A 27,025-nucleotide genomic window follows, 5' to 3' on the forward strand; every position below is an offset into this window, starting at 1 on the left:
CTCTCTCTCTCTCTCTCTCTCTCTCTCTCTCTCTCTCTCTCTCTCTCTCTCTCTCTCTCTCTCTCTAAATGACTCAATTTGTTGCCCTTCCCGGCGCAGACGATCGTTTAGCGCTCCTCCGGAGGAGCGTGCAATTTTCAAGAGCCAGATCGAAGTAGGGCACGAAAACGTGGTCGATCGGGCACGATAATACGGCCGTTAAACCGACCCAATTGCGGCAAATTACCACCGTCGTTGATTCGACAAATACAGGGATCGAGAATGCGCGGCGAGATCTCGTTTTCGGCGGAGTCACGGCCGGACAGCGAAAGCATTTATTAATAACAATTACAGGCAGAGCGAAGAGGAGCGGGCCGGGGGACCAACGAAAACGACGGTCCTCTTGCGAAAGGGGGTCCTGCCGGCGACGGCGAAAGTCCCGGATGTCTACCGCTCGTCTACACGAATATGTGCGCGCGCGCTACGCCGTTTTACCAAATTAAGCTACCCGCGACGCTCGCGTATAAATTATTCCTATAAAACGCATCAGTCACTCCTCCACTTTCTCCGCGCGCGAAAGATCGTACGCGTTCCGCGTAGCGCGGAAAGATCCCGCACGATCCTTCACGCCTAATCCTGGAAGCGTCGTGGAGAGAAGCGCATTTCACAGGCGCCTCGCGAGGATTCCGAGCTGCGTGCCGAAGTCAAGTCTCGAACTTCACTCCGGGAACTTTGCTCTCCTCGCTCTCCGCGAGTGTCGGGTTCTTTCTCACACCTTCGCAGTAGCGAAGCACTTTCCTCCGCTCGTTACACGTTTCAAGAGCGATCGACGCGGAAAACTGCGAGAGAGACGGGTGTAATGCGCTTACGCAATCGTAAACGTGCGATTGTGATCAGGTTGTGTGTACGGAATTACGTTATCGCGAGGGAGGAGGCCTCGTCACGACTCGCTCGCGATGGAATGCCCGTTCATTCAGTCACGGACAATGTTACGTGTCATTTCCTCGTATCGATCAGCCGGACGTTTCGCAAGACACCGTTCGCTGCCTATGCGAATGATTTCACGAGAGCATCGGCAGCGCGCCGGAGGGCGCCGCTTCGCCTTTTGCTTTCGTAAGGCCTTCGATTCGGTAGGAGATCATTACGTTTCACGTGTGCACGCCTCATCACGGCCCCAGCTTTCACCCGGTAAACGTCGGTCAGTGCTTTCCATTCGGAGTGCAAGGTCGGCGTGCAAGCCGAAATTCCTCGTCGGTGCAAAATTCCCGACGAGAGATTTTTATTTCCGCCGAATAAAAAAATCAAAGTAAGGTAAACCAGACAATTATTGGCATTCCCCTTAGTCGTCGACAGTCTAGGAAAAGGTCTTTCTTGCGTCCAACGGCGTCCGTTCAAAACTTTGGTTGTGAATATCTCTTTTTGAATCACAAACTGCAGGCAAGAAGCTTAACTATAGTGCTGTACGGACTGAAAGGACTAAGAATATCACTTGACTAAATATGAGCACTGCAATATTAATTTTGTTATTTGTCGCCCATGTACACAAAAAAAGGTTGTGGAAACCAGTACTCTGGAAGTGGCCTGCATAGTTGCAATCTCAACGAGAATAGTCGCTATGTAGATATTATTATAGACTTACAAGATAGACTGCATACTCTTACGGGACAACTGATGACAAGATTGAAGAACAGAGATGTGCTGAATCAAATGCTTTCTCTGTCACACAAAACTGTTAAGCCTACAATATGCTTTTTGCGTTTTATTTCTTGTCTTCTGTCTTTTTCTGGTTTAAAACTTAAGGTTTGAGTCAGAAAGAGATAAAGAGAAAGAAGCAGGAAGCAAAGAGCATATTGTAGATCAGGCTTAAGAGCGGGGCGATGTAGGAGAAACAAAAGCGAGGACGTCATTAATCATGTGATTGTTTCCCCTCCTTTGTTCTGCCCACTAACTCTAGACAGACAAGGAAAGCATTTTATTGCACTTTCTTAGGCTGCGCTTGAAAACTTTACTCGGGTGCGCCGTTCGGAAACCTTCGGGTTACATCTAAGTGACAATGGTGAAGTCATTTGGAAATTCTGTTGGGTGCATCTCGGAAGTTTTTCATCCTGAAATTTCAGGATGAATTCGGATAATTTGGCGGGTTTTTTAAATAATGTTTAAATATATGTTTCCGATCTGTGTTGACTCGATCCTGTTATTTCCTAACTTCATAGCAGCTTCAATTACAGATTTTTATCTAAGCTTCAACAATATTTGTCTCCTCAACCATTCCATCTATTTTGTCATTGCTACTGTTTGAATATAAGCTATCCAAAGTTGTTTTCATAATTTAATTTAAATTCATATATTTTTTTTAGCCATAAAGAATGTGTGCTTCTATCATGGATCTTCCATATAACCAACACGTGATTTTCAAACGACTATTAAAAATCAAACTAATGGCATCATGTTATATCTCCTTTGAAACTACAAAACTTTTGCATACATTTTTTTCTTGATTTTCAAGATATATACTTTCTTCAATTTTTTATATATTTTAATTATAAACATTTTATTATTTAAACAAATAATTTTACACGTTTGATTTCATATTCATGATTAGCAAACTAAGCATATAACTAAGCTATCTTGCATTCAATTCTATTTTTTACATACATTTTTATACGTTTTTATACATCATTTTTATCGTATATTTTTATTGTACTCCATGATAGAGGAAAATTGAAAAGCTATGAACTGTCTGTAAAAGTCCCAAAGTAGGCCAAAATGGAAAAATATGACTTAAATATTTTTTGTAATTATTTGTAATATATTTGTGCCAAATTTGGAAGAAATCATATCTTTTGGGTAGGATCATTTGTAAGAAGAATGCCAATAATTGTGTGCTTTATACTGAACCAAGAAGAGATAGCCGTAATATGGTTTTGATTCGTGTCGTTTTTGTGTATTGAGATCTTCATCTCAACGTGTCAAATTCTTTTCTCTTTTGCGAGGAGAAGACGCTTGCGTTAACTATCACGCTTCATTTCAGACGCGTCACAAAGTCTCGGCCTGTCTCGCTCTATTTCGACGTTTGAGAAACGATCTTACCTAATACGTTACGAGCGCCGTGTAGGCGTAGACGGCGAAGGTGAGAGCAATTTAGCGGGCGCGGTCTAAAACAGGCGAATAAAATTACGTGACTCGCATGAGGATCAATGGGCCTTGGTACGTGAACTAGGTCAATGTGATAATAAAATAGTGAGACAAGGCAGAAAATAAACCGCCCGTATGAACTTGGCGATTCCTCACTTGGCGATACCGCGTCGCAGCATTTTCTGCTCGATACGTTTCGATTAATCTCAATTCCACACTGGCCTCTAACGCTTCCTCAACGTCTCATTAATCGTCGACGATCGCGAGATCGAGGTGCGACTCTACTAAAATTAGACCCGCCGCATCTTCGCGGCGCGTCTCTGAAGTTTTTCGTTCTTACGATTCTAAGTCACCCTGGAGCTCCGTGACGTTTTAGGGCTAGATCTCGATATTTTAAAGTCTAAGCCTTCCCTTCTCCGATTTCAGATTCCCATATGCTCCATTTCGTTCATTTATTACTTTTGATTATTTGTGTCGCACTTGAAACTTGCATCAGACTCTCGGCAAATAAGATTTATATTAATAGTTATTACTTGAAATTCGCCCCAATCTGAGACACTCAGATTTGAATGACAGCTTTTCAGTCGAATCGCTATTCCAGGTCGCTATTGTAAATGTCACATATATCACAATTAAATTGTAAAACTCCGATCAAACAACAAATTTCAATATCTCACATGAGACAAGTTTCAACTGACAATCATTAATACAGGCCTAAGTGCCTTATGGATTTCACGCTAAAACAGGCGAATATACAAAATCTCGAGAGAAATGAATTTCTTCAATTAAAACCAATCAAAATAAAATCGTGCAAATGAAATCCGTGAGTGAGATTTTAGCCAAAATGATATCACGATACAGCACGGAGTATTCGGAACGAGCAAGCCTGGAAAGGCGGCGACTCGACCGTCGTCTAATCGACCTCGCGGATTCTCGCGAGTCACCGTGGCTACAAATTTGGCAAGACTTTCGCGCGCGCGTGCGTCAACCCGACCGACTGGGCGCTCTTCGTTGCGCACGTATCCGCACATACCGAACGCGAGCGCGTAAAACGCGCTTTCTCCCCATCTAAGGACATTTGCTTGAAAAGCGCTTGCGCTCGCGTTTTTTTCCCGTGGGCCGTTTTGCACCGCGAGAGCCGCCAGATGAATTTTCTATTTATTAAACATACAGCCGTCCGATGGCGAGCGCGCGCGTAATCGGAGGCACGAGCTGTCTCGGCTTCCGGTGAGAGCTCGCCACTTGTCGCAGCTGTCGCTGAGCATATGCGTGCACATGCGTGAGCCCTTTATGGGCGTGAAAGTCGTCGATCACGGAGAGTCCTGAGCGATCCTGGAGATATCGATTAAGGGGATGCCATACTCGAAAAGCTTTATCAACAAAATACTGACTTTCCTGCAAGGCTTGAGTCGAATTAGTTGCACTAAATTGCAAATGCTTTTGCTCGTTGAAAGTAAGCGCAAAGATGAATCGGAGCATTACTCAATATGTAACGAAAACAACACAAAACTTCAACACTGGCATCTCGAGCTGTCAGTTGGCGTAAATATTTGCCTGCTGCAAAACTATTCTGCAACTTGTACATATCGGACTTGTGTGTGCTTCATCCAGAAAAATTTCAAGGAATATTGCTGTATCTTTACAACCAAACTTAGAAGTTTTGTGTCTTTACAACTGAATTTACAATAGAAGCTTGAAAATGTACGAAAAACTTGTAGGAAAATTTCTACATATGCATAGTTATGTTTCCCGCTAAATATATTAAAACAAAGCAGCAAATATTTATATAAGATCTATGTGCAAGAAATACAAATAAGATGACCGTTACAATCACCTCTATGTTATTTTTCGAGTTCGTCCTTCACTTTGGTCCCCATATCCTGAAGTTCTTTTCTTCGAGGATCGATCTGGAGAACGTCGCGCGAATAATCCTTACTTACGGTGGAGCACCTTTAGCATAAACAAAGCCCGCGTTTTTACGCAGAGCGCATGACAGCTGCACGAGAAAATATTTGACTAGACAACTTTAAAGTCGACTCGGCGAAAGCAGATTTCGATAGAGCGGATATCTCAGCAAATAGAACGCAAATAAAAAATTCAGTTAGGGTGCGCTTGAAGACGAACGACGAACGAAGTTGCCGTCACTCGCCGTTATTTGCGCCTCTGCTATTTGAGACGCGAGAAGCTCTTGAATCATTCTCTGTTAAGGAACATCTGTTCCAACAAGAATCCCGACAAGGGAAACATTTATCTTGAAATTATTACTCGGAGATATCTTTTACACCGAAGAGATCACGGTTTTTGCCGTCTAAACGAAAGTCTTACGTCTTTTCGCGGAAAGGAATTTACGTACAGATGACTGAATAATGGATCTGCTTTCGGCTCGTCACGCGCGACAGAGCAGACACCGAGAGAGGCTTTCATAGCCGTAACCGGCCGATCGACCCATTATTCGCGGCTTCTCAAAACCCGAGATCGATGCGATCGATACGCGAATCAACGTCGACGCCACGTATCCGCAGAGACACGATCGATTCGCCGCGATCTGAACTCTTTTGTAGCGCCATTACGTTCGAGGCGCGCGAATGCGCGAGTCCCACGGCCGATTCTTCATCGACGTGCTCGGCCGATTCGCCGGATGGATCGTATAATTGATTTAGACTTTCGTCGAAGTGCTTTTAACTCCTCGATTTGCAGGCCCGCGCCCCCTTTGCAGCGTTATGGCGCGAACGCTTCCTGCTCGAGCGACCCAATAATACTCCTACTCAGCCATTCACGCAGATTGATCTTTACGATCTCGCCGCCGGCCCGTAGATTCTCCACTCGCTTATTTCGGAACGGCTGAATTTAATCCACGTGGCGCGTATATCTCGTGATAGCGAAGAAGTCGGCGAGGAGCGGGATCGTAGGTCATCGCACTCTGACAGCTTATTCACGCGGCTGCGACGTGTGCGTGAAATAAAATATGTGTGGGAGTCGGAAGAGAGAGAAGATGAAGGAGCGCTTTTAAGTTACAATTTGCAAGGTGAGCTTGTTCCTGCGCGGGACGAGAGGACGTCGCGTCGTTTCTCTACGACAACTTTTGCGCGTGTGATAGCAGTAAATTATGCAGGGTCTCTGACACAAGTTTGTCAAAAGCACGTGTGCGGGTAGATCAGGCCACATTGAACAAAAAGTTCCTCTACATTTTTAGAATAACTGTACACTGAGGGAAAAATTACTTTAAAATCAACAAATATTTCTTTGATGGATGCTATTAATATATATATATATATATATATATATATATATATATATATAAATTCTCTTTATTTAAACCAAATATTGCTTACTTATCAGGTAAACAATATTTGATTTAAATAAAGAGAATTTAGATTTATAAGCAAATATGTTAATGCACCCATCAAAGAAATATTTGTTGATTTTAAGGTAATTTTTCCTTCAGTGTGTAAAGTCTCAAGATGTTGATGAAAAAGGGATTGGCGTACCACTGCGTGCGAACCCGAGCTCTGTCTCATCGAAATCGGCTGAGGCGCGACTAGAAATCCATAGAAGTAAAAGTCTGGTCTATGTCGTCGCATTCTTGATCGGCTAGATACGGAATGGCGGAATTAATTAGTGACGACCGAGCACGCGGAATAATTGGAAAGCAGGAATATGGAAAACATATAACAACACAACAAAACAAACAAATGTGGCAACACATTATTTAATTTTTATTAAATAATTTTAAAAACGAAAGCGTGGTTTTAATATTACACGAACGTACAATATTAAATTAAATGAAATCTATTTTTATAATGATGGAGTTCATGTTATAACAGGTTATAACATTCATACTGTTCTTCAATCTTTTTTGAAGATTTAGTAGTAGTTATACTTCATTGCTATAATTTCCATCACTTATACGAGTATAAGTTTACTCGTATTTTCATGATCCTTCTTTTGTTAACAGAATTTCAATAAAATTTAGTTTTAGAGACATATTTACTTGTTTAATAATAATTCAAGAATTTTTTAGTAATAACTGAAATGTCAGTGAAAAAATAATTCGACGTTTTATAGGTCTGTTCTTTGTTGGAGAACAATATAATTTCAGTTAGTTTCAGTTTTGTTCGTTTTTCCTTCAACGTTAGGTAATACATGGTAAAATCTGGAATAGTACAACCAGTGTTCAGAAACAGAAAACAAACGTATACAGATACGTCATTTACATGACAGCTAGCACACCATTTTGTATCAAATTAACAACATCGGCCAGACTCTTACTTCCAGGAACTTTAAGAAAGAATTCACACCTTGGTAGGAAAACAGAAACCAATCAGAAAACTCGCGCTAGTAGAAAAGCAGAAACAGCAAACTACCACCTAACCACCAGCGCGAGTTCTGATTGGCTTCTGTCTTTCTGTTTTTCTGCTAAGGTGTGAATTCTCTCTAAGACACGACTGCCTTATCGACAATGGCTATCAGCTGACAGCTGAAGATATCTAAAGAAGTAACGAGGTACGAGTAGCGCATAGATAATTATTTTTCAACGTATTGCGAGCGTATCGTACTTGTATCGCTAAGGGACACTCGTAAATCTCAGGCATTTTCGATGAGATTCCACGTATGTACACTCGTGGTCGGAAAGATTGTCTTTATTTTTGTAAGTTTTGAACTATCGTCTTATCCTGTGAGAGAATTTTTTATTAGAAAATAAATTCTTTCATTAGACAAAAAAGATAGGTAAACTTACTAAAAAAAAAAATCAAGTAACTTTTCCGACCATGAGTGTACGAGTACATACAAAATTCATCGTATGGCATCGCACGCATTGGTTCGCCAATCTTGTTTCATTCAATATTTCGAAATATTATGCGCTTATTTGAAAAATGGTAGAATTTTTTGTTCAGTTTGACCTAATCTGTACATGTTTTCTCTCTTGATAATTTTGTCAGGCACCTTATATGATAATAATAATTAACACGATATATATGCATTATTTATGATAACAAATACAAATAAGGTAACGAATAGGAAAACTAGAGGGACAGGTTACTAACGTGTGTTGCTATCTGCGAAAGATGTGGTTACGACAACATTCGATTGCGTAGTTCAACGCGCGCTTCCCGGAGTAATTAACCGCGGATTTATCCCCGTCACGCGACAACCGTTAATTGCTATTCCGTCGGTTCGTCCACCCCTCTCCGCGGATAGTCGTAAGAATAGCACGAGCGCTTTCGTCCCGAGCATAACAATGACCATATGTGCAAACGTGTCATAAGAAACAATGCGCGGCTCAAATATCGATATATCGTTGGTAGATCACTAACAAGAATATCAATGAGAGACGATCATGTCGTTAAATATGAATCTTGAGTTATTCTTATCTTCATTTCGTTGATTTAAACTTCAGATATTTTACTTAAACGTAATCAAAATGGAATCGATTATGTTAAGTTATAGTTAATTGATTTGGATATAGAATAGAAGAATTTAATTTTCATTGGGAATTGAAAAGGTAGTTTGAACGGGGAAGGGATAGATTCACTGCATACACTTGTCAAAGTTCAAAGGTATCATGATTTGTTTCAAATAACGAGATCCTTTCATACAATATTTAATTTGGAAGTCGCATCACACAATCGTAACTTGGCTTTTACAGTGTTCTTTTCATTTTAGATTGTCTCTAGAAAAGAGCTTTATATATTTTAATATTAAGTATAATTTTTACATGCATTTCTCATTTTCATATGTATCTCCGCCGTAAACAAATTATTTGTTGTTTACATCTGGTTTACACAAATAAAAAAATTGTTTCTTAACAGTTTTAGTCTTTTAGTTTTTTATTGAGCTAGTAAACTCAACAAATGGCTATAATTCTGGAACAAAGTCAAATAGGACACATGTTTATATGAAATTTTTTCATTGTCTTTGTCATCTGTTGAAGTGGATCCCATATATTATGAAACACTCTGTATATTTTCATGTTTTTTGCCTTCATGTAACGACTATCAAATAGCATATGTACTTTTATTTATTCTTGTTGCATTGTTTTATCAGCTTTTGAGTTATTATGACAATTTTTATTTTAAATTACTTCACATCGTGGCCATAAGTTTCTAGGAAATTTCTAGGAATCTTAGTTATTCTTGTCTAAAATTCCCTTTCTGATCCTTGTTTCTGACCTGGTATTTTCTTTCAAGATTTTTAAATCTTATCATCCCTTAAAGAGCTTTTAAAGAGCTTAGAAGCTGCAACGAGCGTCCCCAAAAAGGATTTATATAAGACCCAAAGGAAATGAGACAAAGTTACCGCAGGAAAAATCACAAAGAATATAAGAGCGACAGAATCGAGTTCTTTTCTCCTTTTCTTGTTTTGTAAGTTTTTTTGTCAAAAGAAAATCTTCCGAAATACTTCTTTGGCAATTATGTGAAATATGAAAGTCTGTTTTTAATATTCAACTATTGATAATTGTGTATAGTGAAATTAACACGTTGACTGCTACGGTGATTATTAATGATATCGTCGCGTCTTATTTACGCGTAAAAACGTAACTAATTACATATACATTGCAAATTAAAGTTAATTAAGTTAAATTAAAAATTACTGAAAGGAAGCTTTGATAATAAAGCCATCAAGACCTGGATATAATTGTCAGATGTTTTGATAAAATAATTTCAACAAAACGTGTAGATAGATATAATGAAATTATTCAATAAATATTAACAAACAATTTTAGCAAAGTTTGGTATCCGTTGCTAAAATTTAACGATTATTTATGTGGTATGTTATTTTTTAAATAAAACCATAATGTATTTAATAATACTTATGATATTATGTAATAAAAAAAATATACAAAATGACCAAATTTATTTATTTATTCAATTAAATGAGAATATGTTCCTCTTATGTGTATAAAGAAACAACATAAATATTGAAACAATATTTATGGCGTAGCAGTCACCGTGTTAAGATCTAGCCTTGCTTCGAACGAAATCAATTCGAGCACTCGCTCGTGGGAGACACGTATCCATCAACCCTCGCCACATATTCGTCACATCGCATTCGTATATCGGGTAAGTGGAGCGATTCTATCTTGTATACTCACGCTTTTGCTGTGGCTCGTGCTGTGATGATGCGCATGATGCGTGTCGAGTTTCATATTGGCGCAGCGATTAAGGGCGTGCAGTCGCCGGAAAAGGCTCTGCAGTGAATCGGCCTCGAGGAAAGGGTGGTCCTTGGCCACGCCGGAAACGTCTATCGGAAACTGATAGTCTGAAACATAGAGATAAAGCGGTCGTTATTTCTGATCGGAATTCACCCTCGATACACATTCGAGAAGCACACGAAAAACAAGAATCCGGTCGGGTTAACCGAATTTCTGCTGAAGCATGACCAGAAAATTTCGGGTGAAGTTGTCAGAATTCTGCTCCGATTAATCGGAAATTTTGTTAACTTGAGCAGAATTCTGAATAACTTCAATTGAAATCTCTTATTTGTTTATATAACACAGAAATTTGGTTAATCTAACCAAACTCTTTTTGGCTAATCCAACCTAACGCTTTTTCCTTGCTGCTGGCTGCCTCGAAACTGTTTATCTATCCATCCATCTATCGTGGTCGCGTGTTTATTTATGCAAATGAAAAGTGCATCGCGGTGTACTTTTGATAACGCGTAAAAACATCCGTCGTTTTGCCACCGCGGCTGCCCACCGCGTTCGCTCGTCCTGGCGAAGTATTCGGGGTCATTTGATTATCGAATGGGCTAAACGCGCACAAGTGTATGCCGTGAATGGTCCCAACCCGTGTCCACTTAGCCTACGGGCATTAATCTCCTCGTAAACGCCGACGGGCCCATCAAATGTTGACCATGTGTCCTCGTCGTGCGGCCACTCTCCATCTATTTCTCTCTTTTTTTTTTGTTTTTCGTCGGACAATAGCCATCGTTTAAATTCAATTAAGGGAGTTAAAATGCGCGCTCCATTTTTACGTTTACGGTCCTCGCTTGTCACGATATCCGATTGGATTTCGCAGCAGTTTGGAATGCTGTTTCGCGATCGCTCCACGCACAAAAGCGCTTGATGAAATCTCGCGAAACTCGTCGAAAAATAAAGGGAAGATTGCACCGGCCGGCAGGTAAACATAATATAAAAATCACTGAAAATACACTGCGCGGGCTGGAAATGCATCTGGTGATCCTTGCAGCTCATGGAAACTGTTGAATGGTCGTTGATCGTCGCATAGTTTCGAGAGAGATGAATATTATGAGTGATAATGTTAATACAGCTGTCGAGGCCACACAGTGAGCCACGTTTAACAATTTGCTTTGTGCAATAACAATTACGAGAGTTACTTTAGGTTATAAAATCGCATATCTTATTCTGCGTGTAATAAAATCACTATGATAACACATTTAGAAATCAGATATTTCGTAGGAAGTTTATTTTGTGTTTTACAATGACGACAGGAGAAAGAAGTGAAAGAAAGAGAGTAAAGTAATATAGTAGAGTTTATTTAGTTCCCTGGAGTTTTTCACTCTTCTTAGGATTACAGTAACAATATAATTATTGACACTATCTTACCTAAGTTATTAAATATAGTTGAAAGTTATAGATAATGATTATATGAATGTAGAAAAAATGATTTATGGAGAATATTATGCCTATTCTTGAAAACTTTCATGAGAAGTGCTAAGTTTCTATATTTAATATATAATAGGTGATGTGAATTAATCATATCTAGAGGTCAGTACAAATAAAAGGATAAAGGAAACGCGTTATTAGGAAAAACACAAAATAGAACAAAAGCGCAAAATATACCAAAAACTTAAAATTACGCAAAAATAACGTAAATATAACGCAAGAATAAGGACGTAAGATAAAGAGCGTAAAATAAAAATATATCCTGTATTATAATAATATAATAAGATAAGGCAGAAATATTAAAAAAATGAGAGAGAAAGAAAGAGGCAGAGAAAAATTCGTGTGTCCTGAAAATCAAAATTCTATATTCTCGTCGATAGACTTCTTCGTTCCTCTCTGCGCTATCTATAATTTCCTCATAAATATATCGCGCGGTGCTCGTAAAAGTTCGGGGGCTTTCTGTCACGACTTGCGCAACGGTGGCCTAGATCTCTTGAACCAGATCTCGGATCTATGATCTCTAACGGGGATCCCAGGATCGTCTGCCTCCAAGTGGAACGATCCTCCAATATAATTGCGGCCGATATTCACTAAAAATTCCCGTAAAAAGGTACACTTGCGTTACACAGCGAGACCGAGATGCCATTACATACTAACCAGTCGATCCATCATGCGAGACATGCCGAGGAGAGATCGTTGTCGTGGCGTTTCTTTATGAAGATTGAAATCTCATGGGCGAGGCGGGTAATTAAGGATGCTGAAAAGGGGTTTAAATTTTCAGAAAAGATTTCTGATTTCTGAGATAATGATTCTTCAGAAGTATTTTTCCTTAGTTACTAAATTGAAAAGTTCGAAGAAGTAAGTACAGGAGTACTGAAAATGTGGACTGGTGACTGGAAGGTCAAATAATCGCCAAATAGCGCGCAATTAAGAAAGGAGACAATTGTTGTAAATAAATTATTAGGAAGGGACAATAAAAATCACACGAGTGCAAATATCGACCATAGTAATGCATATCGCACGTTTAATAGTGCTGGGAAATGTGTGTTGTACTTTAAACATGGTTTTTTGTGTTTTTCAACAGTTTTACAGGCATAATTCCAAAACAAATAAATATATCAACACATTTTTTCAAATAAAAAAGCATTAAATTTTCTACTGATCTTAAACTCTAAACTCTCAAATGAACTCTAAAAAGAAAACGTTATTTAGTTTTTTTGCAAATTAATTTTTTAGAGTTTTGATACTTTTGCTACTATTCTGATGATTTTCACCGAATCTTTTTTGTGCTATTTCTATAGCGGAAAGTTTCAGAAACAGCGCCGTTTCTACTAAAAATATCAGCTGGGTCAATCATAGTCTCTACTGAACAGTTTTGTGCGACTTTTTTGCTGCGGATTGAATGGATTGAACTGCAGCAGCTCCATATGTTAGTATTTTTTAATTTCATATAAAAGATTTTCAATCAATTCTCATGCCTATACTTTAACGTGTCTTACGAATTTCATTCATTTTTTACATATTCAAATCATTCTAGCCTCCTTAATCTTTTCGTATCTTTAACTTCCTTAGAAGAGACATGTTTTACTTTAAGACGATTATAAAAGTTTTTGAGACCGCTGACTTCAAATTTACTATAAAGATTTAAATTTAAAATGGAATATCAAGATAGCGGCTATGAAAAGTTTAAATTTGATATATTTAAAATATGATCTTAGATTAAATTTTTTCTTATCACCGATTACAAATAGAATGTAAAAATTTAAATGTAAAATAATCTCAGATTGTGTGACTATAAGAAACTCTTGCATACATTCATTTTCGACCACAGATCAAAATCTGCTATTCTCTATACGTTATCGATGATTGTACAATTATATAACTTTTATAAGCAACAGCTTGCCAATAAAATGCAGTCCTTTCTTCTATATATTCGCTGAGCGAGATGGAAGAACACCTGAGAAGTCGTTGCCAGTATATTAACGAAAAGTTGGGTTCCTTGAAAAGTTCAGATAACCATATTTTACGGAGAATACCAAATTTAAAATTATACTAATTTTTCGCATGTAGGTTGAATCTTCCTCTTTCAAACAAAACCACGTAGAAGTCTTTAAAACTATTCGTTTTAAAGTTACGATTTTTTTCGTGATCAAAAAACATGTACATCCCGCAGGTACGAAAGGGTTAAAACAAATTCTGCCCATCACGAGAACTATGAACGTCGCGTGTGACAGCCGCGATTCATTTTCACTTATTAAAGCGCGCGTAAAGGTAATTAATGAGCTCGCGCGGCCACCGATGTTACTTGATAGCGGATAAATTGGCCCGTTATCGATTTTATGCACCGACGTTACACACTGCCTCTTCTTCCAGACGCATAAACGTGCGCGCGTTAATACTTCCTGGCGCTACGAAACTACGAGGGTTTTTTGCGATACCGTACCTTCGAGTACGGTAAACCGCCGGAGTATCGTGTTCAGCGCGAAACAGCTATTAAGCGCCGCAGCAATTTTCATTCCGGATTTATATTATCGTTCATCGTACGCACGACTCGCGCGACTCGACATTACAGCACTCGTCGTACGCGAAAGGCGCTGTCGCGGAAAATCCCCAAGATGGAAGAGAGAAAAAGGATTCGTTGAACTTTCCGTATGTGGGTGAAATACAAGGTGCCGAAATGTGTGCTAAAAAGCAGACGAACAGGTGGTAATGTGAAACAAGGCTGATTTCTGAAACAATTACCGCCACCTGTCAGTAACTGAAATAAATATAATCATCAGTTCTTATATATATATATATATATATATATATATATATATATATATATATATATATATATAATGAATTTCCTGAGGATTCTCATCTCGGTCAATAAACCTCTTTATTTATTTCCTGTTAAAACTTTTCATAAGGTGAGATTGAAAACATTTTTTCTGTCTTAATCGACAAATCTAATATATAAGCTATAATATGTCGATTAATGATAAGATTAAGCTTCAAAATCGCAGAGTTAGTTATTCGGAAAGATCTCTCCTACTATGAGTTGGTTTGCTTGGAAAATAGTGGTAATATGGAACAAGAGGTGTTCCATATTATCATATCTTATATTTCCACGTTTTATGCAACGAGTGTGAAAATAATGGTTTTATTTGCGATTTTTATTTATAGGCCTAAAAGATTTTTGCGTAACTTGAATCATTGAAATTTTCTCAATTTTCATCTTTAACTTGGTTTTTACATTCAGAGGAATTTAATAAAAAGGTTATTTTAATATCAGTACATCAACTTCACAATAACAAAAAATAAGCTTTTATTTTGTTTTTATGTTTATTTTACATTACCACTCTATTTTCTAAGACCCCATCTCTTGTATTAAAAAAATACTATGCTTTTTGAACGGTTTATTTTTTTCTTAGTAACTGGTCGCAGAGTCATGCAAAAATAATCCAACCCACACGGAGTACGTTTCGAGAAGAAAATAAATGGAGATGAAAATTTGAAATGGTAAAACAGCACAATAGGAAATAAAATTGTTTTCAATGAATTTTAGGTGTCTATAAGGTTTAGATCTTTTTTGTTCTATGGATTACCTATTAAAGAAACAAACTCAAAAATCATAATTTTGTGAGTTGAATCATTCTTGCATGACTGGGGCCAATTATGACGATATTACAAGAGATATATTTACTTTAAAATACTTCTGACGCAATTATTGAATAATTATTTAATATTGAGTTTTCCGTTTGAAAGAAAAAAGTAGTCTATATCCCCACCTTCTCTTCAACGATATTGTGTGGCTCTTCGCGATAAAGCGTGCTATCCAGTCGACGAGCGTATAGAATGACGTCTGTGTCAACGTTATTCGATGAAGAGCGATCTGATTCACCGCGTGCGCGTTTTATGTGTCTTTACAGAGTGTGTCTTTCGTTAACCGCGCGATCTTGCTGGCTCGCGGGGAATCAATACGCTGGATGATCGCCTCGCGAACTTTTACGACGCCACGGATAGACGAACGTTAACAACCGGCAATTAGAGAGCCACCTCGCTTCCTGGATACATTAATTACTAATGCCTTAGTGGGAAATCCCATGGCGCGGCGTCGCCGCGCGGCTGACAAATCAATTGGCACGCGGCTTTCGATTTCACTCATCTGCATAACGAAGCAGTCGATAAATATCGATCTGGCTGCGCGCGTCGTGGTGGAGAAAGAGAACGCGTTTGTATACACGTTGATGAACGTCCCGCACCCCGTGGGACTGACCGTTCGCCTTTGTCGAAGCACCTCTATTCTGCCCTTTAGATTTTTAACAAAACACCTCGCCCTTCTCCAGCATCGGAATGAAAATAAATTGATTTCTCGGACGGGATTTAATTCGCGGGCCGTTGGATCGGTTCGCGAGACACAAAAATTCACTCGGCCAGGGCGACTTGATAAATTTATCCGCCGGTGCGTCGGCCCGAGCACACCGGTGTGATCGATCGAATCACGTCCTTAATTTATCATGCCGATCGTCAGACACGACACCCACATTCGCGTCGTCGGAATTCCACGAAGGATGCGCGATCGACCTGGACACCCCTCCGTGGCCGACGCGCGACGACCCCGCGCGTATAATATCCTCGCGATCGCGCATGCAAGTGTGCGCGTGTGTGCGTGCACGCGAGTCGCGTGGTTCTCGTACATATTCGATGGGCGGTATCGGTATCGTATTTATATCGTGCCTTGCGCCGACCGACTCGAGTTCAACTGGGTCAATTAGCTACTATTCATAGTGTGCTTCGATCGCGAGAGCTCGCCTGAGTTATGATCAATCGTGCACTTTGTACGTGGTACGTGGTCCCGATACACGCATGCTGCGTGTGTGTGTGTGTGTGTATGCGTGCATGCGTGCATGCATTTATGCATGTGCGTACGAGGGTGCCTTCACATGGCGGTGTAAGTTAGCACGCGCGCGTGCATAAACCCGTGCGTGCGCCAGACGATGTCGATGGATTAAAGCTGTTAATGCGATTCGAGGGTGTACGAGTGTAAAAGAATGACGTCTCCAAGAAGAAGACAATCGTTTGTATTAAGCGTTAAGTGAGATCTCGATGATAATACCGCATGGACATGTCAAAGGCGATCAAATTGACACGTTACGAATATACTTTGGGAATAATTGACAACAGATTCGACAAACGACTCGACAATTTTAAGTAAGAATTATTATATATAAAAATTTTTAAGCTATATATTCAAAATTTTTTAATTATATTTAAAAATTTATTTCGTTAAATTAAATCATATATTATTTGATTGAAAGAAGATTATTGCTTCAAATGTTCCACTTTTTAATTTAATCTACTGTTTGTATTAGCCAAATATAGTATCTAATTAAAAGTGCAGAAGTAATCATGTCGCGCGTCACTGATTCGTTAATGTACTGAAAACAACATATTTAAAAATTTATTTATACAAAGTTTATACATTTCTGTGAAATATAAAATTTTCTTCTGTGAAATAAAGTTTATTTGTGTAAAATAAACTTTTATAAATTTATAAATAAATTTTCAAGTATTTTTTTACAACGTAAAAAAATTTTCTGTCAATATCTGTTACATATCTGTTATATGTCGTTGCATTATTTCTGACAATTACTAGTAAATATGGCATGAGAAAAGCGTTTTTAGAATGAACTATAAAAATGAATAAGCATAATGCTATAAATATGTCGTCAAAGTTAATTAGAATTACTAATTCCTGTTCAATTGTAGAAATTAAGCAACCCAAGTCGTGATCAAAAAGAAAGATGGATGATCACATTACGGGTTGATTGATATGACTAATAAAATAAAGTAATAAATTAAGTAATAAAACAAAGTCATCAGTAATGCGAAACAAATTGCCAGGTTTCCTATGATTATTTGAACAAAATTGTCAATTTTTTTTTAGTAAAATAGGAAAATTAGGTGAAGCAATTTTTTCTTTGAACAAAACAATAAATTATTTGGATCAAACAACAGAATTATCTGAAAATTCAAACAATCGTACTTATGGATTGAAAGATTAGTTTCTTAGGACTATTCCAATGATTAAATTTGGTTGGATACCACAAGCTTTATTAAATACAAAGAGATCTTGTTCTCTATGCATGATTATTTATTGGCGGGTTGGCTTCTTCTGGCTCGCGAGAGTTATAGCAAACGCGCCAATCGTCACTTGTGTTCCCATCGAAAATAGTCGTACACGATCGCGTCAGGGGGGAGGGGAGGGGGGAGACGGCGCGAGCACTATTGTGGCTAAGGCAAAATCGTTTTCCAAGCGGCGCCGTTCCTTCTCCCCGCATTTGGCATCTGGGTCGTTGCGGAGCGGTCGCATAGCGGTCGCCTGCATTGCTCGGGACATATTCGCAGGCCGTGGCGGTTGTGGACCAAGCGCAGGGGCTCGCTCACGAATTAAATTAAACTTTTATGAGACCGACGTGTGTCTCTCCCACGCGCGCGCAAAAAGTGAAAGTCCACTACCGTCTCGCGTAAGGCCCCTCTCTCGCCTAGTTTCCTAATTGCTTGCGCCGGCATTATGTAATTATCGATAGCACTGTCGCGTTGCGGCGCTGTCACCGTTAGATAATTGGAGTGAATGTTGATATAACGCGACGGGGGGAATATATCGAACGGTCGACTGTCCTTAACCCTTAATAATCGCGCCGGCGTAAACGTGCCGAGTCACGCAACGCGCCTTCTTTTCTCCCGCGCGATTTTTTCTCTTTTCACTCGCAAAGCTCGAATTAAGGCACATTAACACGTTTGCTACCAGCGCCGTGTATTTATAATCCCGGAATGACACGCTCGAAACTTACGACAGACCAGCGCAATCCGCTCGATAATGTCGTCTCGTTCGTGTCCAGCTGTAAAACCTCGATTCGCCTCAGTGGGCGACATGTATCAGCTTCGCGTAAAATATCGGCCGAATTGTCAGAGAAAGAGAAAGAGAGAGAGAGAGAGAGAGAGAGAGAGAGATCGATTGATTGTTTATTAATGTTCTAGACTGTTTCCTTCTAAATGCATTAAAAAAAGTTACATAGAATGTAACGTTTAAAAAAAAAGAAAGAGAAAAATGAAGAACAATATTTTAATAATAATAATAACGTTTAGACATTGCGACTTAATTAAATTGCTTATGAGTGTTATTAATGTCCTTATTTAATGTTTCACTTTAACGATTAGTACACCTGCTTAAGAAATTGGCTGTTAGATATTGTTATTCAGTCATATTATTATTCAGAGAGAGAGAGAGAGAGAGAGAGAGAGAGAGAGAGAGAGAGACAGGGAAAAAGAGATCCCATCTTACTCTGTAAGAGAAAAAAATCTAAAAAACAAAGAATATTTATTTTGTATGTGCGCACTAATAACATATTTACTCTTAAATCTCCCTCTAAGTTCTTTTACTTAAATAGAATAAACAATTATTTTCATAAAAAACGATGGAAGAAAATGTTTATTTTCTTATACAGAAAATATTTTAATTATATAATTAGTACAAATGAGTGTGTTATTAGTATCCAACGATAAATTTTTTTTCTAGTCTCAGAAATGCTGCTGGCCGTTACGAGATATATTAGCGAACGTCGAAATAAGCCTTTAGTGAATATTGAAAAATAATTCTCCAAGCCCTTCGGGACACAAACGGTATGAAAGGAAATAACAGGTATAAGGCAAAGGCAAAGAACAGGTATTCGAAAGAAGCGAACAGGTACAAGCGGTGTTTTTTTAGGAGGCGGTTACTTGGAGGCAAATCCGGAGGTGACAAAGCTATACCTTTAACCGATATTAAAGCCGCACGACATAGGAAGCAAACACACGGCGCAGACAATAGCATCTTTTGAACGGTATTTAGGGGATTTACTATCTTCCACTCGATCGCTATTTTTTAAAAACCCTTCGTATTCTCTATTCTTTCGTATTCCATTCTTTTGAGATACACAAACAAGACGAGCGGAAAACGGTTGAACCGAGTTACACAAAGGCACCAATCCAACCGTACTCAAAACTGCATTCGGGCGCGTCTGGCTCGCGCTTACGGTAAGAGGACGTCAGCTGTTCGCGCTACAAACCGTTCGGGGGTGTGAACGCGACTTTGCGGTTACGGCAATTCGCCGTTCCGCGCCGGCTCTCTCCGTGTCATTCCTCTTCCCGCTTTTGGCATGTGGGTCGCTGCATCGCCCGTTGCAATGTCTCCTGTCCAGCTGCATTGCGCCGCGACATGTTTATGGGAGCCTCGACCCGAGCAACGGTCAGCTCTACTGACTCACCGTGCGAAGCCCTAGTCGTTTGAGAATCGCGTTTCTATCGAGTCAAGTACAACAGCTCTCTGTGGCCAACAAATCGAGTAGAACGCGCGCGCGTGAGTTTCTCTCTCTCTCTCTCTCTCTCCCTCTTTGTCTCTTTGCTTCTCTATCTCTCTTCTCTGTGTTCGCCGGTATTAATTTATAACGACGATTAAACGTTGCACGCGCGCAAGCCAGCCTTGAGAATTAAGGCTGCATTCGACCCCTTTAGCGACGCGCCATGCTAGAATCGTCGAGAGGACGCGATTCTCGCGTTATAAGCTTTTCTTTCGCCGGTGTCTGTCTCCTTCTTCTCGTTCTCCGCGCGAACGCCTAATTAAAGGCCTCATGGATTATTGATGAGTCGACGCGTTGGATTTTACGGCGATTTGTCGAGCCGTTTGACGAGCTAATGGCTATTCCTCTAATGCGGCCAATGTCCCGCGAGTTACTATTAGCGATTAACGAAAGAAATGGTCAACTTTGAGCTATAACGTTAGGGACATTTAAATCACGATTTCCCTCGGACCTTCCTACGGAATTACGAGTCAATCGTAAACGCACGCAGGCCATGCAAACGATCGAGCCGCGCATGGGTCGATCGAGATGTGTAACACATTGACGAAGTCAATGTTTTTTAATTCTATCACTTGCGGATTTATCGGTGTTTTTCATGGGAGACTCTCTAATATTCAGCTGTCAGTTGATCCATATTAGACGTCTTGAACTCTAATTAGTAGGAGAGACTGATTAAACGTCACATTTTTCAGAATTTCGAAGTCATAACTTCTCAATCAACTAATTGGTGCGATTGATTGCATGAACATGATAGAGACAAACTTTCTCTATGTTTTTACGCTACCAATGATCCCGTAAACGGTATATTTTGTTTTGTAATTATCGAAACTACCGAACACACTGTAACGTTTCGCCATTTTGCAGTAGCTGACATCCGGTCAAGTTTCATAGCAATCCAAGTTAATGAAAGGATGTCAGCACTTGACATCCGACATCTAAATATCTAATAGGAAAATTAGTTTTCCAAGAAACAAAAATGTCATTAACTAGAAACTCGAAGAAACAAATTCTACTTTTGGATATTAGATATCGGACGCAATGTGAATCCAGCATAAGGCCACATTTCATCCTTTATTTGATAACAAAGATGATAAAAATCGTTGAAAATATATTTTCAAAACGATGCAGGAGACATCATTCTTCATCATACTTCGCTTAAACACTCAAAAAATTTTGCCTTGAACTTTTTTGGGTCTGTCAAGTTAAAGGATAAAATATTCAGGATCAGTGGTTTCTAATCTTCTAATTTAATCTAGCATTTTCGCGAGAGGTCTCACTACGGTTTCAATTTGTTTTCACTGTTCCTCTCACGATAAATACATAAACGAAGCATTTAGTCAACTGGACGCTCTCTAACGACGTTGATGTTTAAAAAAGAATTGACTTTTTAACTCTGAAAATAGCCGTTTTTAACACGGAATATGTGCCGGAAGTAAATAGAAGCCGGATTAGTGGAAAGTGAGATAGCCGGGTCTTATCTGTGCAAACTCAGAAATTCCTGGCGTAACCGCGGCGCCGTCAACAGCGACGAAAGTGCAGTCCTTGACACTGCATGGAATTCCTCGAGCGATCTTTAGCCTTGCGAGGGCTGCGACGACGCCGGCCAAAAGTCAATGACGATCGATTATAGGCTGCTCGTCATTGCGAAATCGATGATAAATTCGTCGGGCTTTCGTCGCAATGACAAACACGAGTAAACACGATCGGGCGCGTGCGATCGACCAACGAGCGCATAAATGAATGCATTAAGGTTACGTGCACTAAGAAAAAATTTATTAATTTAAAAAAACATTTGTTTGGATAATACTATGAAAATATTTGTTTAAATTAAGTAATTATTTTCTAAAATTAAATGAAATTTTAAATATTAATTTGTTTCTTTAATTTTAGAAAATAATTACTTAATTTAAACAAATATCTTCACAGTACTATCTAAACAAACGTTTTTTGACATTTAGTAAATTTTTTTCTCAGTGTGCATATGTATCGCTGTGCCATATTTTTATTGACGCATCGAGGGAACCACTCATAAATTTACTGTTTATTAACCACAAAATTACGTCTCTATACATTTAATTTACTACCTGAGTATCATTGTTGGTTTGAAACAAAATTGAAATAAACATATACACAAATATGAAATGTTCTTATTTTTTTTATTTCTCTAATCAGTGCTTCACTTATGCATCAGTTTGTCTAATAGAGTTAATAAAAAGAGATATATAAATATTTAAATATGTGTATTTCGAATATTATTATAGATTATAAACCCTCTCCACCAGGATAGTTTGAAAACAAAACAGTGCTGAAATTTGTGTATAATGTCTGCATATTAGCCTTTAATATTATATAATATATTTAATATATTTAATTAATTAATATATTTTTAATATTAATTAACATATTTTTTATTTAATTTTTCATAAAAATCCTAAATGTAGTTTGGCAATTGAAATAAAAAAAATGATATAGTTTTCAAATCGTCATCTGTTCATAATTGCGTCAAAAATTAGGTCCTATTTAAATTAATATATAGTGCAAGTTTCAACAAATTCTTAAATTCATGTTATACTACAATTATTATAAATATTTGCGCACAGTTGCAACGGCTCGGCAACCAAAAATGATGATTGCGACGCGATCGTGATCGCGACACACTCGCGAATTACGATTTGTTTACGATTGATCAGCGCGACTGATGAAGCGACATATTAATTGGCCGCGTTTCCTTCGCGAAATTGGAATTTTTTCGAATCGCATTACGACATCATACGATTCCAACTCGACTGCATAAACGACGTAACTCGAGTAAATTACGTTGGACTTTTCTGGCAAGGCGAATTCGTCAGCGATGTTCTTTAAGTCGCAGTCAAAGCTCAATCACGTGAATGGAAAACAACACGCTGTATCGGGAATCGCGACATCGAATAACGAGCGAGCGAGTTTACTTTGCACTTAAATTGCACTTGACGCATCGCTTTAATCGGCTATTTAATTTTGCCTTACTATGAACTTACGCGGACGAGTTATCAAACGGCGCTCGGCCGAAATTGCGTGGCTGCGTCGAAAATTTATCAATTGTATCGCGACGCCACTATGACAGCCGCATCCGCAGTTTGCCGAAATATTGGATTTGCAAACGTCATTATGCTGTGAGACCGTATGCCGAATGTCATTGTAGTGTGACCTGTTGTTTACTGCGCAAACCTTTCCATAACGAAGTGTCATCCCATTAACGCGCGGCGTGATATAACAACTTCCAACGCATTCGGTCAAATTGAAAAGCAAACACAGCGACGATCGAATATATGGAGTGTTTGGCGGCAACATATAAAACTCCCGTGTAGATTAGGTCAAACCGAACAAAAACTTCCTCTACCATCTTGCAAACTAATTTAAAATTTTGAGTTATTATTATTTAAATTACTTGAAGAAGGTTAATGAATGATTACGCGCTATGCCGCAAATGAACCGTGATGGCGACGCCTGCCGTCGTGTACTTGTAGATTAGGTTCAACTGAACAAAAAAGTTTTTTTTACTATTTTGTAAATGATCATTTTGATAAATTTTTATATATTAAATAAAGAAGATTATCGCGCACAATCATGTAACAATTTTCTATCATAAGTAAAAATCTATGTAGTTATTTGCAAAATGATAAAGGACTTTTTTGTTCAGTTTGATCTAATGTATTAATACAAGCACACAACATCATCATTAGAGCTTATTTACCAAATCGCGCGTGATCATTCTTCTTTAATTAGTATGTCGATATTGCGAATATCGCAAAACAGTATGAGACTTTTATGTTCACCTCAAAGTTTCGAAAGAGTTCTATCTAGTTTATTATTTAACTTGTCTCAAAACATAGCGCGTGATCACTCCCCAATCTTCTTTAATTAATAACTCGATATTTTACGTGGTTGTTTACGAAATGGTAGGAAAACTTTTTGTTCAATTTGTTCAAACTTTATACGTATCGCCAGACACCCTGTATATCTGCGTGGATAACCGGAAGAGCTCAGATACGCCGATAAATGTCGCCGTGAATTCACTGGGTTACTCGATGCCTTCTGCCTTCAATTCTCGATTTTTATAAATGACAAACATACACTCCGAGATCAAACGCGTGTGAAAGTTCAACGGGAGCGACAAATAGCGAGCCTACTAGCGTGTCTAACGGGAAAACTCAACGCTCGTGGACGAACACCAAACTTCACGATCCACTTCGGGCCTCTCGGCAAATGGCACGACAGTTGTTCTTTCCGGTGAACTTTCTGTTACCACTTTTACCCCTGTAAAACTTTCGCCGACCTCTCTCTTTGATCTTTCTTACTCCGAGTCTTTCTTTCATTTTTAAAAGGCAACATGAAATTATATATATATATACGGAAACGTAAGCAACAGGATGAGGTCATGTACAGCCCAACATTGTATGAGTTCATTCTCTTTTTTTCTGCATATTAAAATTCGTATCAGGTAAATAAATAGTAATTGGACGAAAAATGTCTCTAATTTTATCTATGAATTATTTCACTTTTCAAATATATTCTATCAAACATATTTTGTTTTATACAATTTTTTTTCAATGTACTTTGGGATACAAATATACCACAGAGTTTCAATGTATCGCGCCGAAAAATATATACCTAATGAGATCACCGTTGACCCCACTTTGCCGCTTAAGGGTTAAATCCCCGAAGCCCACGCGACGAATCGTGGCTGATTCGTTGAACCGCGGTCAAAAAGCTTCAGCGTCTACCGTCTCCAATCGAGCAACTTTTCCCACGACCACGGCGAAATCCGCTAAAACTGGAAATTCACGTAGCAGTACTCGAGTATCCGACGTGAATTTTGATACGCGTTTATGTAATAGTCGCGGGAGAAGAGGCTCGGATCGAGGTATCGGTATACGGAAGGATCTCTCTCCTCCTCCTCCTTCTCTTGCACCTTTCGCAGGATCGTCGATGGCGATACTAACGAAGGACGGACATCATTTTTACTCGCAGCCGTACTGTAATTACGCCCACAGGCCCACGGCGGCATGACATAAGATTGTCCTTTTAGATACGGATGACTTCACTCACCGATTACTGCGTCGCTAGCAAACTAATTACCACTATTTTTGCGCGCTCGTAACCCGTATCATTGCGGCAACGCGTTCAGGATCGACGGACAGTTTCCACTCCCACGTGAAAATGCGGCCGGCTTGTTTCTCCACGACTTTTGCGACGTGCTAAGGATCGCTTTATTGAGTCGCGGATGCAATTCTCCTGCGATTTACGACGTAACGATGGTAGAAATGCACGTAGTTTACGTGGACGTTCACCCAGTTGTTGTCTAGCATTAATGTATTCTTACTAGTTGAAAAAATATTCTGCAAGAGCTGGAAGAGAACTTGGAGTTTTATTCAGTAGCTCAAGCAGTTTACTATGCAATATGCAGACTGATTGCTTTCAGGACATATGCAGCATCAGTAGTACTAATTCAGTTTCATAATAGTGCACGTATTATAATGTCTATATCGTGAATAAATTTAAAACATATTTATTTATATCGTTAAAAAAAGCTTAAAATTGCGTGAACAAGTGAGCGCGTAGAAAAGCATAGAAAACGGAAAAAAGCGATGGAGAGTGGTAGAAAGCGCGTAGGAAAGCAAAGAAAACGGAAATAAAGTATCCGACAATATTAAACTCTGTGACAGAGATGATCCAGGATGACAGAGATTTCCGATTAAAATTGGAAAAATGAAAATGAATAAAAAACAAACAGGATATATTTAATGCAGACAGGATATATTTAATAACAGGATATGTTATTAATGCAGAATTTCACTGCAGTCAGAACATATCAAACTATTCTGATGGTAATTAGACAAATGAAAGCTATCACGACAGCTCATACTCAGAATCTGATGAAGTAGTACAACTGCAAACCAAGAATAATACAATTACAAAAATGGATAAAATTGATAAAATTGATAAAATAGATAAAATATGTGAGATGGACGTATGTGTCATTTGATGATTGCGAAAGATGTTATGTAAAAGGCAGAAAACATACATATTATCCATCAAGCATTTCCTGCACTATGATTCTTATTAGCATTAGAATTTTCCGATTAGAAAGCAAGCACAAGGAATTAAATATCACTAAAGCAAGTCTGTCCATTTTATAGGCAGCAGATCGTCAATCAATTGTATAGGTTTTTGTTTATTTCCTATTTTGTTTTTGTTCAGTAAATGTTTGAGATTTTATGCATCTTCACCAGGAAAAGCGTCACCCAAGTAATTTCACTCTTCAGTTGATAGACGATGTTAACATAACCGTCCAGCAACTGACGGAGAACCGCACGAGGTTTCTAGCAGGCCTGCTCTAAATTATTTTCCATTCGTCGAAAATGGAAGACACGACAATCGCTGTAATATTGGCATATCGGCTCGTTTCCTCTCGCCGCGTGTTTAACCCCGCGTATCTCGACTCCGAGCTCTATTTATCCAGCGCAAGGTACGTACGTACGTCAACAGTCGGCGATCAAACAGCCGTATTTGGCATTAAATGTGTATTGACAGAATGAATCGTTATATCGGGACACACGCATAAACTTTCGAACGCATACATAGAGGTGCGCGTAGAAAACCAAACGGATATTAATGGAGAAGAAGCGATATCCGGCGGCGTGTGAAACTTAAATATCGGCAGAGCGAGAAGCGGGATGCAAAACGAGCGGGCCCCAAATGACACCGCAGGGGAGGAAATCTGCAATCTGCATAACGAAATCATAATAATTCCACGGAGTATTACGCGCTACGTCGCGTTGGCGCGAGCGCAGTTAACGGGATCTAATGGAACATTTCATTCCGCAGAGAGAGAAAGAGAGAAAGAGAGAGGGGGGGGGGG

General features: G+C 38.9%; 1 protein-coding gene across 3 annotated transcripts in view; it reads right to left on the reverse strand.

The window, feature by feature from the left end:
* LOC116849096 overlaps positions 1-27,025 on the reverse strand; it is a 431,109-nt gene that overhangs the window by 32,797 nt on the left and 371,287 nt on the right. For all 3 annotated transcript variants that reach the window (XM_032825896.1, XM_032825895.1, XM_032825897.1), the window contains one exon: positions 10,208-10,374. In XM_032825896.1, the coding sequence (XP_032681787.1) occupies positions 10,208-10,374 (167 nt within the window). The remainder of the gene's footprint in view (positions 1-10,207; positions 10,375-27,025) is intronic.

This window comes from Odontomachus brunneus, unplaced genomic scaffold (assembly GCF_010583005.1).
Source record: "Odontomachus brunneus isolate Ranch 3 - 2012 unplaced genomic scaffold, Obru_v1 Obru_scaffold_106, whole genome shotgun sequence".
Lineage (NCBI taxonomy): Eukaryota > Metazoa > Arthropoda > Insecta > Hymenoptera > Formicidae > Odontomachus > Odontomachus brunneus.